This window comes from Mytilus edulis, chromosome 4 (genome assembly GCF_963676685.1).
Source record: "Mytilus edulis chromosome 4, xbMytEdul2.2, whole genome shotgun sequence".
Classification (NCBI taxonomy): domain Eukaryota; kingdom Metazoa; phylum Mollusca; class Bivalvia; order Mytilida; family Mytilidae; genus Mytilus; species Mytilus edulis.
The window spans coordinates 92,376,659-92,393,629 of NC_092347.1; the positions used below are offsets into that span (position 1 = coordinate 92,376,659).

A 16,971-nucleotide genomic window follows, 5' to 3' on the forward strand; every position below is an offset into this window, starting at 1 on the left:
TGTCCAAATCAAGACATGGAAAGATCCCATGTAGGTTTGACTACTGATATGATCTATAGAATATATTGAATAACGCCAAATCTGAAAATGCTACATAGTAGTCATAGGGCAAACGCGCTATGAACTACAACTCCATGAAGGAGTATACCCATTTAATCTTTCAGAACATTAACTGTACAACTTTTGATCTTTTAATTCTCATAAAAATATTTTTGATCGATGAAAGTCAGATTTCCGGTATTGGTATGCTTGTATGATAAAGTGTTCATTTTATATCCTCAAAATTCTCGTACATATCGGAAATAATAATTTTATGCTGAGCTTAATTTTGATAAGAATTATTTAGCATTAAGATATGTTTATAGCATTTGTTTTTGTGTACTGTTTTTTTTAGGTGACATGTTTATGGCCTAATTAACACCTTTGATGGTCTTAAATCTGTTGATCACTTTATCTAGGGTTAATTAGTGTTGTCACTACGATTTACCATTTTACCGGGTCAATGTTTACTTTGCAATTTTCCTCAATCAAGACAATGTGGAACCTTCGTTTCTAAAGCTTCAATTTTCCATTTTTTTTTTTAGAAAACTAAAATCCACGAATTTAAAAACCCACGAACATGTAAATATTTCTCAAACCACGAAAATTGATACCCACGAATTAAAGTACTTTCACAGTAATTCAAAAACCTAAAAAAAAAGGTTTTGAAAACACCATTTTCCTTAAAAAATTAATTTAAAAAAATTCAAACTGTACTAAGAAGTTTATTTAGGTTCTATTGTCATAATATTGACCAGGTATCTCAACACATGAGAAACTGGCAGTATTAGTCACTAAAATCAAAGGTTAAATTCGAGTATAAAACATATTAGAAGGGCCTTTACTTTATTTTGCGTTCACACAACTAGGACATGAAAAGTCTCAATGAAGCCATAATCCTAGTACTTATGATTATGTATACCTTATGGTTTATTTGATTAAAAAAAAACTTGTTAGCCTTGACTATCAGACTTATATTGTGATATTCCAATATATGGATAACCAGATCAAGGCCAGCTGTTATCAGGGAGGAATGGTTCTGTCATATATATATTTATTAATGATATTAATATAGAATAAAACCATTTCACATCCAAATTTTCCTCAAGTTGGTACTTTCTAATCAACTTGAAAGTATTAGCCATTTTATGGGTTATATATCATTCAAACCGTGAGAATAAACACAAATTATCATGATATAATATATGGGCATTTTATTGATATAAATGTATTAAAATGACATATACTCCATAACAGAGTTCTTGTAAAGTGTCAGTCACTCAGGATCATCTAAATGATAAAAGTAAAAAATAGTCGTCACATTTTTTCAACAGATTCCAAAGTGAACCCCCTGAGAGAATTATTAATTATGATAAGAATAACAATCAATCTGGAACTAGATCAATATTACCAGTTTGACATTTGAACGTAAAAGTTTAAACCTCAGGTTTAAACCCTGAAGTAACATTCCAAATCAAACTTGTTCCACATCTATACACGGTACCAACATATAACAATGAAAATGGAAAGAGGAGTGTAGACTACTTATTTCAAATCAAACTTGTTCCACATCTATACACGGTACCAACATACATTACAATGAAAATGGAAAGAGGAGTGTAGACTACTTATTACAATTTACATTTTTTTTTTTTAAATTGGACCTCTTTAGCTAACTTTTTACTAGTAATAGCCCCTACACATAAAAACATGCAACAAATTAACCTCTAGGCAAAAGACCTGCAATAAAATAACCTCTACCAAAAGACCTGCAACAAAATGACCTCTACCCAAAAGACCTGCAACAAAATAACCTCTACCCAGAAGACCTGCAACAAAATAACCTCTACCAAAAGACCTGCAACAAAATAACCTCTACACAAAAGACCTGCAACAAAATAACCTCTACACAAAAATCCTGCAACAAAATAACCTCTACCAAAAGACCTGCAATAAAATAACCTCTACACAAAAGACCTGCAACAAAATAACCTCTACAGAAAAGACCTGCAACAAAATAACCTCTACAAAAAGACCTGCAACAAAATAATCTCTACCAAAAGACCTGCAACAAAATGACCTCTACCCAAAAGACCTGCAACAAAATAACATCTACACAAAAGACCTGCAACAAAATAACATCTACACAAAAGACCTGCAACAAAATAACCTCTACAGAAAAGACCTGCAACAAATAAATCTCTACCCAAAAGAACTGCAACAAAATAACCTCTACCAAAAGACCTGCTATAAAATAACCTCTACGCAAAAGACCTGCAACAAAATAACCTCTACACCAAAGAACTGCAGCAAAATAACCTCTACATAAAAGACCAGCAACAAAGATGATAGAGGACAATGAATTCAATGATAGACACGTTTATACACTAAAAGATCAGGGTATGTCGAAAAGGTTTTTATTTAATCCTGCAACTTAACATTATTTGTTTAAATCTTTCCCAGCCATTTGTTCTTTAATTCAAAAGAGTAGCGAAATTGACCTGTGTTTGAATGTAACCGCTTGGTTACAATAGAAGCACAGTAACAAGATACAATGTACTATATTATACTATACATATATCACTTAAGGTTATCTGTAAACCTTATTTGTATGGTAAAATGCTTGATTACAGGATAAATGGCTATGTTTGCTGTAAAACACAAAGACCTCATGTGTTATTTAGTCTGAGTAATCAAGTATTGATATAAAAGTATCAATAATAACATATGATGGCATTACTTTATAAGTATCAATAATAACATATGATGGCATTACTTTATAATAAACAAACATCTTTCTTAGCCTGTATCCAATTCTTAAAGACCAATCTAGTACACCACATCTCTATAAAAGGTAACCTTTACTGTTGTATTAAAAAAGAGAAAAGAATCATAGACAACTATTGCAATTCTTTGTTTAGAATGGCGTAAGTCATGATAAATTCAAGCAAATGAAATATAGCCATACAATGGAATCATCAACACATCAATACAACAAAGTTGGACAATGGCGATGAAGGGAAAAGTGCAGAATGTAATAAACATGTAATTCATGGTATTCTGGTAGCTGTCACAATTTATTTCAGTGGTAAATCAGTGATCTGAAAACTTTGATAGGAAACATGCATGGAAGACATTTAAGGTTCCAATAAAGTTTTCTATAAAAAGCAATTATTTCAAATAATGTGGTAAATATCCTGACTGATAGGCTTTAGAATTAATCCAACATATTAGTAATGATGGAATTTATTAATTAAATCCTTTATTTAACAATAAAATGGTGGTTAATAGATATATCAATATTAGCAAAAGGTCAGAGAATTACACAGGTATGGAAGACGTAAGCAGAAGGAAAAGGTCAGAGAATTACACATGTATGGAAGCTGTTAGCAGAAGGAAAAGGTCAGAGAATTACACATGTATGGAAGCTGTTAGCAGAAGGAAAAGGTCAGAGAATTACACAGGTATGGAAGATGTAAGCAGTAGAAAAAGGTTGGTTAGAATTACACATGTATGGAAGCTGTAAGCAGAAGGAAAAGGTCAGAGAATTACACATGTATGGAAGCTGTTAGCAGAAGGAAAAGGTCAGAGAATTACACAGGTATGGAAGATGTAAGCAGTAGAAAAAGGTTGGTTAGAATTACACATGTATGGAAGCTGTAAGCAGAAGGAAAAGGTCAGAGAATTACACATGTATGGAAGCTGTTAGCAGTTCGAAAAAGGTTGGTTAGAATTACACATATACAGAATATGTAAGCAGCTAATTAAGGAAAAGGTCAGAGAAGTACACATGTACAAAAGGTGCAAGCAGAAGCCAAAGGTCAGAAAATTACACATGTATGGAAGCTGTTAGCAGGTAGAAAAGGATAGCCTAACATACACATACGGAAGATGTAAGATGTAGGAAAAGGTCAGCCTAACATACACATACAGAAGATGTAAGATGTAGGAAAAGGTCAGCATTACGTCACTGATGTAGCCCAGTAAATATACACATACAGAAGATGTAAGCTGTAGGAAAAGGTCAGCATTACGTCACTGATGTAGCCCAGTAAATAAGCAATAAACAAATTGTTGCCTTTCCATGAGATGAGGATGAGAAATGTACATGTGTCTGGAAAAAGCATAAATAAAATGACCATGCAGCTTCAAACAAAATTTTGATATTTCAAACTCATTGGAATAAAGCAAAAGGGTTCAACTCATTTTATTGCCCCAAACTATATTGTAATGATATAGCATATTATAACTTGAAAGGGTCTATAGCTACTATTAGAACTTCTTCAAACCTAATCACACAACTAAGCATTAATGAACATTGTTGAACTGTCTAGCCACTGGGGCCTTCCAATAGAAAGCACAACAAACTTTGATTTACAAAAAAGGTAAAACATGTATTATGCATTCTGGAACGTTCATAAATAGGTATAGCAGCTTTCAGCGATGTAACACTCATAAAGCCATAGATTCACTGTTAATCCACATGGCAAACATTTTCACTAAAATAGTTTTGAAACAGTACAGTTTGAGACTTTAAATTTCAGTATGCATTTCAGTTTCAAGATATTTAAAATGTAATTTCTCTTTAGAGTAATTAAGGATTGGCTTGGTAATGAATTGGATCTGTTCCATTAAATTGCATTAGTAGTTTTTAGTCAGATTAATCTCCAACAATTCTAAAGAGATTAAATTTCCGTCCCTAAAGATCGTCACTTAAATTGCTCATGAATCATTGTATAATACAAAAAATTCTCAGACAACATCTGAATGCAAAGTTTGACATATATATGTAAGTCCATGAATAACCAATAGGACAAACAATGTCAAAGGAAAATAAAACAAACCTTGGATAGCTATCATTCTGTAGACAATTTTGTCAACAGATTGTTTTTACTTGCAAGGCAGAAGTGCTTTGAGGGTATAAGACATTACAATGAACATTTTGATTAGTAGGTAATCTTTCTTTACTGGTTCCACTCTAAGTTTTGCTGGACAAACAATTAAAATATATAATGGCCTTTAGCACTAAGAGTTGCACAATTGTTCTTAGGTAGTAATTAAAGTTCTACAAACCTGTCAGAGGATCTATCTATTTTCGTGGCTATTTGATATTGCTCATTTTCCCAAATTCTACAGACTTTGGACAGAAGCCTATAGAAAATGTATACTTTGTTGAACATTCAAATTAGGATATAACTGTATTGTATTTTAAGTTCCGACGGCATCAACTGGGGATTTGATGGTCGCGAATTAAGTTTACTGGCGACGCGTTAGCGGAGACAGAAAACGGGTAATTTGCGACCATCAAATCCCCAATTGATGCTGTCGGAGCTTAAAATACAATATTGTTATCTCCATTCTAATGAAACTGTCAGAAAACAACATTAAAACATGTAATTAAAATCTTGCATATGCCTTCTGCGATTGCGTGTACGTCCAATAGCATCAATTGTCAATTGATGCCATGTACAAAAGTGACGTAATCCAATCAAAATGAACGGTACAAACGTTGTTGCATTAGAATGTATGGTTTACCTATACCAATTAAATCCTCAAAATTTGTATCAAACTAATAATGAATCTTAAGTTTATCTCAAGATTTTTTATCAGCACTTTGCAAACACATGTTGTTTAGAGATTTATCAGTGTCCTATTATTTTAAGGAATTTAAGTCTGTGTAAAGTTGGAAGTGTTGTAGTGTAGTTTGGAGATTATAATCAATACAATAGTGTTGGTAAGGGATCATCACTGATTTTTCTGTTGTCTAGTTGTAAGTGCTGTAGTGTTGTTTAGAGATTGTCACTGATTTGTCTGTTGTATAGTTGCAAGTGTTGTAGTGTTGTTTGGAAATTATGTCAGTACAAAAGTGCTGTTTAGAGATTATCACTGATTTTTCTGCTGTCTAGTTGTAAGTGCTGTAGTGTTGTTTAGAGATTATGTCTGTAAAAAAATGTTGTTCAGCGATTGTCAATGATTTTTTCTGTTGTATAGTTTTAAGTGTTTTAGTGTTGTTTGGAGATTATGTAAGTGTTGTAGTGTTGTTTAGTAATTATCACTGATTTTTCTGTTGTATAGTTGTCAGTGCTGTAGTGTTGTTTGGAGATTATCACTGTTTTTCTGTTGAATTATAGTTGTCAGTGCTGCAGTGTTGTTTGGAGATCATGTCAATACAATAGTGTTGTTTAGAGATTGTCAATGTTTTACCTGTAGTATAGTTATCAGTGCTGTAGTGTTGTTTAGAGATTATCACTGTTTTTCTGTTGAATTATAGTTGTCAGTGCTGTAGTGTTGTTTGGAGATCATGTCAATACAAGTGTTGTTTAGAGATTGTCAATGTTTTACCTGTTGTATAGTTGTCAGTGCTGTAGTGTTGTTTAGAGATTATCACTGTTTTTCTGTTGAATTATAGTTGTCAGTGCTGCAGTGTTGTTTGGAGATCATGTCAATACAATAGTGTTGTTTAGAGATTGTCAACGTTTTACCTGTAGTATAGTTATCAGTGCTGTAGTGTTGTTTAGAGATTATCACTGTTTTTCTGTTGAATTATAGTTGTCAGTGCTGCAGTGTTGTTTGGAGATCATGTCAATACAAGTGTTGCTTAGAGATTGTCAATGTTTTACCTGTTGTATAGTTGTCAGTGCTGTAGTGTTGTTTAGAGATTATCACTGTTTTTCTGTTGTATAGTTGTTAGTGCTGTAGTGTTGTTTGGAGATTATGTCAGTACAATAGTGTTGTTTAGAGATTATCACTGATTTTTTCCCTGTTATTTTTAAGTCAGTGTTGTATAGTTGTAAGGCCATAGTGTAGTTTGATTACTGTGCAAAATGGTATTTTACCAACTATGTAATATTCTGACCTACACTACTTCAATATATTTAAGTCATGTTTTAATATTTGCATAAAAAAAAGAAACATGACCAGACAATCAGACAAAATAAATGACATTGATTTTATATATAAGTCAACTGTAAGACTTACATCAATGATTATTCTTATTATTATAATTAATTAACAGTGTCTACAGCTGCCAAATAAATTACTGAATTCCAGTTTATAAACTGTTGGATACGGAATAAATAGTCAGGATTATCCCATTTTAAGAATAATTCCTCACTATTAATGTTTGGCTATTTCTAAATTAGGTTACAATTATATGAACTTTTGACTTGATATCTGAGCTTTAATTGTCCTGTTGTGATTATATCTTTAAGAGTATATTTTGGATGGTAAAAGTATGAGCACATAAAAAACAAGAACTTTTTAGTTTTAGTTGGAACAATACACAGATATAAGAAAAGCTTCTTTGATATCATTTTTCGTGTTATTTTGCTGAATTCAATAAACGTTTTTTCCTAAAAGAAATATAGATGCAAAACTGCATAAAATCAGTGCTTAATTCGTTAAAGCTGCATGTTCATGAGTATCATGAAATAATTGCTAATCTTGCATTTAGTGTTTTTTTCATATATATCCCTCATTTTATGAAGAAATTTGAAGTACCAGTATTTCTAAATATGAAAAAAAAATCAAATGAGCCTTAATAAATTACCCTTCACCTCCTGTGTACTTATCTATTTGATTTATAATCTATTGTCTAATTTGTTCTCATCTTGATCATACATGTACTACTTGCCACAGGACATTAAGTGACTAACAATCGACAGTTGTTTTACTTGATATGACTATAGTTTGTTAGTAACATGATTGAATGGGTAGATTTGTCTCTATAAATCAATAACCAATAATAAAATACACAGAACTTGTAATATTTCAAGGTTAGGCTGCCTTTTTACAGCCAAAGTTCCCCAATGGCACTGCTAAATCAAATTAGATATGTGTTTGACAGATATATTTAGTGGCACATGACCTTGTCCTGCTTGAAGGTTACAGGTCAATGGATAAGTATGTCAGTGTATAAAATAGAGAATGGATACAGCAAACATATCAAAGAGACAACATCCTGACCAAATAATACAAAACAACCCAACTCAGCCATCAATGGGTCTTCAAAGCTACAAACAAATCCTGCACCCAGAGGTTAATTAGGTAGATTCTCAATCTGTTCAAACAACACCACAAACAATTGAAACAGTTTCTTCAGGTTTAAAAATCAGTTGATCCAAAGGAAATGTTTTGGCAAGGAAACATTACAGAAACCTAGGGAGATGTAAATGACCAGACTCGTTGCCAGTAAAATAATTTGTTCAGATATATTAGGCAAGTGATATATTTAACAAAAATGAACATATTGAATGTGTAAAAAGTCATTTGCGATAATAGTCTGCAAATTATTTGAAGAAGAAGGTACTAGTAGTTAAAATGAGCCCAGTCATTGATATTTCACTGCCAACAGCAATTTTTCCCCACAATGGTGCAGAAAAGCATAAGCAGGATTCAAAGTCAAGACAAATCAATTCGTTGTCATTTGAGTAATTTAAATGTATTCATTAGAAAAGGACGAAAATACTGCAATATATGATATACCCTATTTGTAAAATTTATTTAAATGTTGCATATATTAAAACACCATCTCAAGTGAAAGAAGTTTATATTATGATCTAAATATCAACATTTTAATAATTCATAAGGTGACAATTTTATCTTTATTTTAGACATTTAAAGACACTTTTTTATTGTAAATATACCTTAGGCTATCTGAAATCATCTTATTGTCATATAATATTACATTTACATCCAATTAATTCAAACACCAATAACTTGTCATTTCAGCCAAAAAAAGACATCTTAATGAATATAAATGAGTGATAGATTTCCACTATATATCATCCAAGTTTGATTGACAGCTGTCCATTGTTGTCCCCTAACAAGGTCTACAGAATACAGAGTACAGAATCATAGACTACAGAATCATGACTGCTGAATTCACACTTTTCCAACATATAGCTTAGTAAATCTAGTAAACTCCCTGAATACTTTCTATCATTTTTTTACATCTCAAAATTAAAATTTTGTGGTAATAAAAGTATGGTGATATTTGTGCAATGACTATGACCTTCAATGTCTTATGGTGACCCTGTTGAAAAGTTGGCATCAAAAAATGTTTTTTAAGTATCATAGTTAACTTATTATACATGAACTGGAACACAGCTATGATCTATGGATGTGGACATATTTTTTAAAACTTATTTTTGTTTGCACCGGTCCGAGTGTCTACTTTGATTGGTCATCAGAAAACTGCTGCCTTAATAGTTCTTTAACAAGGGAAAATCAGACAACTGTAATATGAGAACATTTTTTTCTTAACTGAAAGAACAATTTAAAATTTATTACTAAAGAATAATGATATTCAATTCAATATTTAACATTGGAAGTACAACTCATAATATTTTCATATTCTTGAAATATTTCAAAATGATCTTTTCATTGTATTCTTCGTGAATCTTTTCATATCAAATTCAAAGACTCAAGGTGACATCAAGAAAACAATATATTTCATTAGTAAAAAAACTAACAGGAAATGAAAATAAGTCTCTCATAATCCTTATATAAAGATATTCTTTTCCTGTTGTTGTCATAATAATCTACTTTCAAATAAATTGCCAGATAAATTGCAGGAAAAGACAAGTCTGACACAAACAAGACAATTAATAAATAAGACAATTTATTTGTACATAAATTAGGACTTTAGTTTTCTCATTTGAATTGTTTTTCATTTGTCATTTTTTAGACTTATATAGCTGACTATGCGGTATCAGATTTTCTCATTGTTGAAAGCCATATGGTGACCTATAGTTGTTAATTTCTGTGTAATTTGGTGTCTTGTGAAGAATTGTCTCATTGGCAATCATACCATACCATACCATATCTCCTTTTTAATAAGACAAACACAAAGAGGACAAATGCTGGCCATCAGACATTCCAGTAAAACTTTGACATTGTAAGAGAAAATATCTATTGTAACAATGCAATAGTGATTATTGTATGACTTAAAAAGTTCAACATTCATAGATTGAGATACAGCCATTGAGTATATTGCATTAGCATATAATAAATGAGAAAGTATTCAGTTACCACCAGGCCTTGACTTTAGAACCATAAGCTTGACTTCTTATTTAATCAACTGTCGTTACAAGTCTACCGTATTATTACCGGATTTCTTTATGCAATTTAACAAACGAAAAGAAACAAGGACTTCATATGTGTAAATTTGATCAAAATTCTTGGAAGCAACAGTCTGCCAATCCCTGATATGTCATTAAGACACTAAATCAATGGGTAATACTTTGTAATGAGCTTTCTTTAACCACAGCTAGTCTTTAGAATGAAAATCTCGGACAATCTGATTGTATATGCCATGCCTAATCAAGAACTTCCATAAGTCAAATATATTTAATTCCAAGTTGGATTGTAATTTCCTAAATAAATTTTCCTATCAATAATACCACAAAGTACTTAAATAAAGTTTTCAAAATAAGGCAGTATTTGGACTTAATTTGACATTTTTTTCTGGATGGATAGGCATAATATAAACTAATATGGAATATTATGTATATTGACAACCAATTTAACTATAAAATGCCTTCAGAACATGTGTAAATGTTAATATTTCATAGACTTTGCAATAGAAGAATGAAGCCATTTTAAGACATGGAAATTTGAGAACTATGGTTATTTTCGCTAAATTTTCCAAGTTCAAAGCCCATAACACAGCACAGTGGAGTTAAATGTAAACTAAATCTGTAACACATCATAGTAGACTCATATAACTGACATCAAAAGTAGTAAATAAAAGATAAGTGTCCATCTAAATTCTACAAAAACAAAAATTTGAAATATAATAAAAAGCATGCCCTTGGGGTTGCAGCAGCTTTACATGCACTTCCATCTTTCATTGAAGAATACAGAGTTGTTTCGTTTGTCATCAGGTTCCAACTCCCACTAGACTAAATAAACGATATTACATGTATCTATATTCAGGCACTTTTTTGTCATGTTTCAAGCTATTTATGTATATACTTTGATCATTGACTTTCCAAAATGTTAGGTCTAAGTGAATACAGATTCAGGTTATTAATCCCAAAAGCGCACTCATTATGGATGAATTCATTTCATTAAGACCAAATTGTACTATCAACCACTGCTCACTAATTAAACCCCTGAATACTGTTTATTCAGAAATATTGTAATGTTTTTATTAATGTGAAAAACAGTATTAGGTTCACAAAAAGAAAAACTTCCATGCATCATTTCAGTACTGATTTTCCTTTTACAGCTTTTACATTAATGCTAGCAAGACAAATCTTTGTTTGGCTTGCTTGCTTTGTTTGTATCAGTGTTTGCTCAAGCATGGTAATTAAGATAGGCGGGGCTTCAGCTTGTATACATCATACTTAGATTGTATTGGACGTTATGTCTGAGGTTAAGGACACTTAATTTTATAACATCACTTGACAAATTTTCTCACATGTTTTCTCACCTGTAAAAATACAATAATTTGTCAATGAAAGAAAAATATAAACTTTTTTCTTGTATGAGGCTGAGAAACTGGCCTTCAACATTAATTGACCTAATATTGTTTTTATAACATATCAATCTATTAGTTTAGTCAGTTATTTCCATGTCTGTCCTTCGATTATGCAACTCAAGAAAATATTCCAAAATGGGAAACAATTGTATCGAAAAGAGAAAATCGAGTGCACCTTTTTTATGTTAGGGTGTGTTTGAGATGAATATTTTGTCTTGAAAATGTACAAAACAAGAGTATTTGATGCATCATCTCGCTATCATTTTATATAGTAAAGCTACAGGTTGACTTTATAACATAAAAAAAATCACAGTACTAAAAGATGAAATATAGGGTCAAGTGAAATACCTATCCAATGGATCACAAAATCAGAGTAGGTGTGTTCGAATAGCTATTTTACTAAAAGTGCTTGACGACAGTCTTTAAGTTGGATCTCTGAAAAAAAAATTGTCTTCCGTTTCTACGATTGTGAAAATGAACTGGTGTAATAGGAAGATAATTTAGACGAAGTAGAATCCTGTCTGTATTGTATATTTACAGGTAAGGAAACATGTGAGAATATGTATCATGTGATGTTTAAAATTTAGTGTCCTTAACCTCCAACATAACGTCCAATAAAATTTAAGTATGATGTATACAAGCTGAAGCCCCGCCTATCTTAATTACCATGCTTGAGCAAACATTGATACAAACAAAGCAAGCAAGCCAAACAAAGATTTGTCTTGCTAGCATTAATGTAAAAGCTGTAACAAATTTTTAGCAATTGCATTACCGGTGGGTAATTAAATCTCACATATTAGTTTTACAATAATAAATGCATGCATTATTATCTTACCTCCTATACATTTCCAGGAATATGATTGGTTAAAAGCGTCCGCGTGCAAACCGTGTATATTTGATATTAGGTTAGTAGGGAGGCGGGGCTTATCTCATACACGGTTAGTAGTGGAGTTACGTCCCTTTATATTCCTTATTAGGTAAGAAGGGGGCGGGGCTTATTTCATACACGGTTAGTAAAGGTGTTATGTCCCTTTATAAAAAACAAAACAGTACTGAGAAAAAATCTTAAAAGTTCCAACAGACGAAGAAATTGATGATTAAGATTGAAAAAAATTCATAAACCCAATTAAACCTTACAAGTCGTTATTGTTGGCATCTGTTTTTGTAGGATCAATGGAAGTATTTTCTTAGTAGACTTTCTCATTTTGAGAATCACTAGTCTTAATTTCACACGTTAAGATAGTCGGTAAGATAAATTCGTTACATAGTGTGCTAGTGACGTAATACGGTATATATGGGGTCAGTAAATTCCATATGGGGATTCGAGCTTCGCTCTCACCCCATATGGAATTTACTGACCCCATATATACCGTATTAGGTCACTAGCACACTATGTAACTAATAATATCTGTTGTAATTAGTTTTTTGGTTGCTGTTCAATTCAAGTTGTCTGGAAGATTATATAATTTCATATCTTCTGGGTCCATTTCCTGTCAGAAAAACATTGAACATATCTCATTGTGCATGGTTTTGAACAAATTTACTTAAATATTCTTATCACATTTGCCAATATATTCTTATTTCCCATATTTGATTACATGATTAAATTAACATTAAACATATAGGGAAGGGTTTGGTGTTTTGAAATAATATTACAATAGCCCATATATTCGTTTAGCCATTATCTGATTAGGTGGGGTCTACTGTATTCATATTCCTCAACTGTGGTCATTATTAATTATACAATTAATTATTCTTTAATCATTCTGTCTACTTTCTAAATAATTAATTACTTTCAAATACATATTACAGTTAAACTATTCCTATAAAATTTAAACAAAATAGATGTGCTATGATTGCTTAGGATACAACTATCCACCACATATGTTAAACAATGTGTCACTGTAAACCCTCTGATAATGGGGAAAACTGATACCATATAATAAGCTTTAAAAGGCCCCAGGAGAACCAATGTGAAACAATTTAAAAGAACAAATCATTGGCCTAATCATCAGCTTTCTATTTATCCACAATTACATCTAAGCAGACAAATGGAGACAACTCTATCTTGTCTCAAACTATCAAAATCTAATTTAATTTTTAACTTATAAATAGTCTAATTCTATCCTATATTAATGGTATTTGATAACAAAAAATGTCACAAAAGGCTAAAGACTTTTCAAATGCACAAAAAAATGTATTCTGTTATTCCAAAATTATAATTATTATTGGGGTAACATTCTTTTTATTTCTTTTCACAAATCATAAGTACCCAACGAAATACACAAAATGTACAAATTTCAATGACTTGCATATTTTATAATTAATATAATTAAACCATCAATGAATCAAATTGAGGTGCAAAAAGGTTTTGGGATGAGATGGTATTAATGAAAAAAGTGCTTTCCTAGTGATCCATTCTGATCCATTAAATGATCTGCCAACATAAGTACCCATGAATATAAATTAATCTACATAAAAGTTCATATAAAGAGACAACTTGGATCTACGGTAAATGATGTATTCATAACATACAGTAATAATACACGTAGTTATCTTGAAATTAATATATAAAGTAATCTTATGTACCTTGTCTGTTTTTATTATCTGACCATGATGAACATTTTAGAAATAGTGTTATATTACAATCTTAATACAGATTCCAAAAAGCATCATATGCGAGATTACTAAGACTGCATCCTGATTATTTGTATGCCATTGTCCTAATTCAGGAGCTTGTTGTACAGTTTTTGAATGACATTTGTTGATGTGGTTCATAGGTGTTTCTGTTTTTTTTATATAGATTGACAGTTGGTTTTCGTGTTTGAATTGTTTTAACTAGTTTTAACTAGTTATTTTTGCAAATTGTGGCCCTTCAGTGTGAGCCAAGTCTCTGTAATGAAGGCGGTACTAACTATTGTAAACTTTTAATACATTGTGATTTGAAAATAGATTAGTCTCATTGGCACTCGTACCACCTCTTCTTATTTATATGCACAAGCAATTTCATTTATGTAATGAAAAATATCTGTATGGTCAATTAACACATGATTCAACAATATAAATATGACTGTCACATGACAGCTAAACACCTGGTACCTACCTGATATACACTTGATTGACGTACAAGGGATACCTGTTCAGGAGCGTCTTTATGGGTTGATGTTCGGAATAACGCCATGCCAGGCTAACATATCTGAAATTATAAACTACTTGATTAAAAAAAACACTAAACAAACATCATAAAACATTGCACCATTCATACCGCTAGTCACGATTGTCTACTCTCTGTACTATGATGTCAGACAGTTCTACCATGTTTTTATACAAACAGTTTGGTCTTTGTAGACATGAAAATACAACCTATGTGCTTATACATGTATATATAACAAACAGATACATTAAATAAAATAGGTGCTTCATAAGAGAAGAATTTGTCATCAAATGACCTAGTCAATATACCGACAAAATGGTTTGTTCATTCCCACTTAGAACATCAGGTATTGGAAATACATCCAATGGTTCCAAATGAAATACATGTACACTAATCTATTAAAAATGAAGTGCCACATGCACCATTTGGAATCATTCTGGTTAAATTTTTGGTACTATTTTCAAGTTTATAAGTCTGACCATAATTATCAGCTGAAGATCATTCAGTAGCAATCTGTTTATCCATATACTTTAGGTGTCATACCACCAATTAAAAGTCCCTATCTGTTCAACCAAATTTTGCAATTTTACAGCTTTCTAAATATTTTACCTTAAGTTTAACTTCATAGAAACTAGGTATATCCTGAATAGTACAGGTGTCACCTTTCTGCATGCCAATTTTCAACATACATTCAAAATCATATAAGAAAGAAGAGAGCTTCCGAAAGGAGGTACCACTAAAAATAACCCCTGGTTTTCTGGAAATCTTAAATTAGTATACTATGGAGCGCATTAATCCTCAATTTTTAATGCAAACTCATAGACAGGTAAATTTTGGCTCAAAATGGTCTTAATATATTTCTCTTTCAACAAAAGTTTCATTTCTGCAAATTTGTTGGTTAGTTTAGGTGAACAATGACATCAAATGCACTATTTTTTGTCCGAGTAGGCCTACTTTCACATACGTTCTAAATTTGAGGGAGTAATTGGTGGTATGACACCTTTAACAAAATGAGTCAATGATAATAACTTTAAAGTGTTAATTGGTTTATTTGTTGCATTCACTCAGATACCCAGTGGAATAACCTGTGAGTCAATACCATTAGAAAGTAATTATGGTGGGAAATCAATAGTTTGATTTACTTCTGTAAGCATATGTACAGTGATTACTAAGTTATTCCGAAATCACAATCTAACCTTTTGATTTATACAGAATACAGTCAAAAGTATTCCTCACTTGTAATTTATCACTATTTTCACAATAATAAATATATATAAATCCAACAATAAATGTCTTCAATATGATTTTTTTTAAATAATTATCAAAGGTACCAGGATTATAATTTAATATGCCAGACGTGCATTTTGTCTACATAAGACTCATCAGTGACGCTCAGATCAAAATAGTTTAAAGTGTTTTTATAGGAAATATATATATATATATACCAAAGTACAAAAGTTGAAACTGAACATACAAATGAACTTGGGTCTTAATTTCATTAAAGATCAAGGAAATTGCATGAGAATCTTGTAACCAGTTATTTAAATGATAGCTTAATAATTTAATTTTGGATGTAAAGCCTCTTCTGATTGGCTGATGTTGTTTTGTTTAACAGCCCATATACATAATTTAGTCATGTGACCATAACGTAATCAACCTTTTTTCATGGTTTACTCCGGTTTAAAATGGAATTTAGAATTAAATTGTAGGAAATAACTGTGATATCTATCTGTCTATTTGAAATAACATAAAAAATGTGGTGCACACTTTAAAATAACCCACTACACAGTTTATTCAGTGTGCACCACATTTTTATATGTTATTTCTTCGTAATTCTTATATCATTTGCATATCTATAAATACTTGAATTGGATTGGTAAGGTAAATTAGAAATTTTCTCTTGGTTTACACTTAGATAAACCATGTTTCCAAAACTACTTTCGTAATCTATTCATGCACGATACATATTCTTGCAAGGATACTGGGATTTTCTGCAAATTGAGATTATAAAACAATTGCATAACAGTTTATTCTATTCTAATGCATATATAACAAAAAAAGAAAAAAAAGAAATGCCCTAAAGCTTCGAAAATGTATAAAAATCAAATTTTCATAAAATTCCTCGAAATGACGTGAAGGATTTGGCGAATTTACGTCATGGCAAAACACGACATCACACGAATGAAAATTTACTAGGGAAACTTTATTTCGTTATGTGTACACTTCAAATTCGGATAATATCTAATTAAAATGAAATTTTTGAGGTAGGTGCTATTTCATTTTAGATTCTGTT

General features: G+C 31.3%; 1 protein-coding gene across 7 annotated transcripts in view; it reads right to left on the minus strand.

Annotated features, from left to right (window-relative positions):
- LOC139521056 (transient receptor potential cation channel subfamily M member 3-like) overlaps window positions 1-16,971 on the minus strand; it is a 119,395-nt gene that overhangs the window by 74,229 nt on the left and 28,195 nt on the right. For all 7 annotated transcript variants that reach the window (XM_071314298.1, XM_071314293.1, XM_071314295.1 and 4 more), the window contains one exon: window positions 14,628-14,720. In XM_071314298.1, the coding sequence (XP_071170399.1) occupies window positions 14,628-14,705 (78 nt within the window). In that variant the 5' untranslated portion in view covers window positions 14,706-14,720. The remainder of the gene's footprint in view (window positions 1-14,627; window positions 14,721-16,971) is intronic.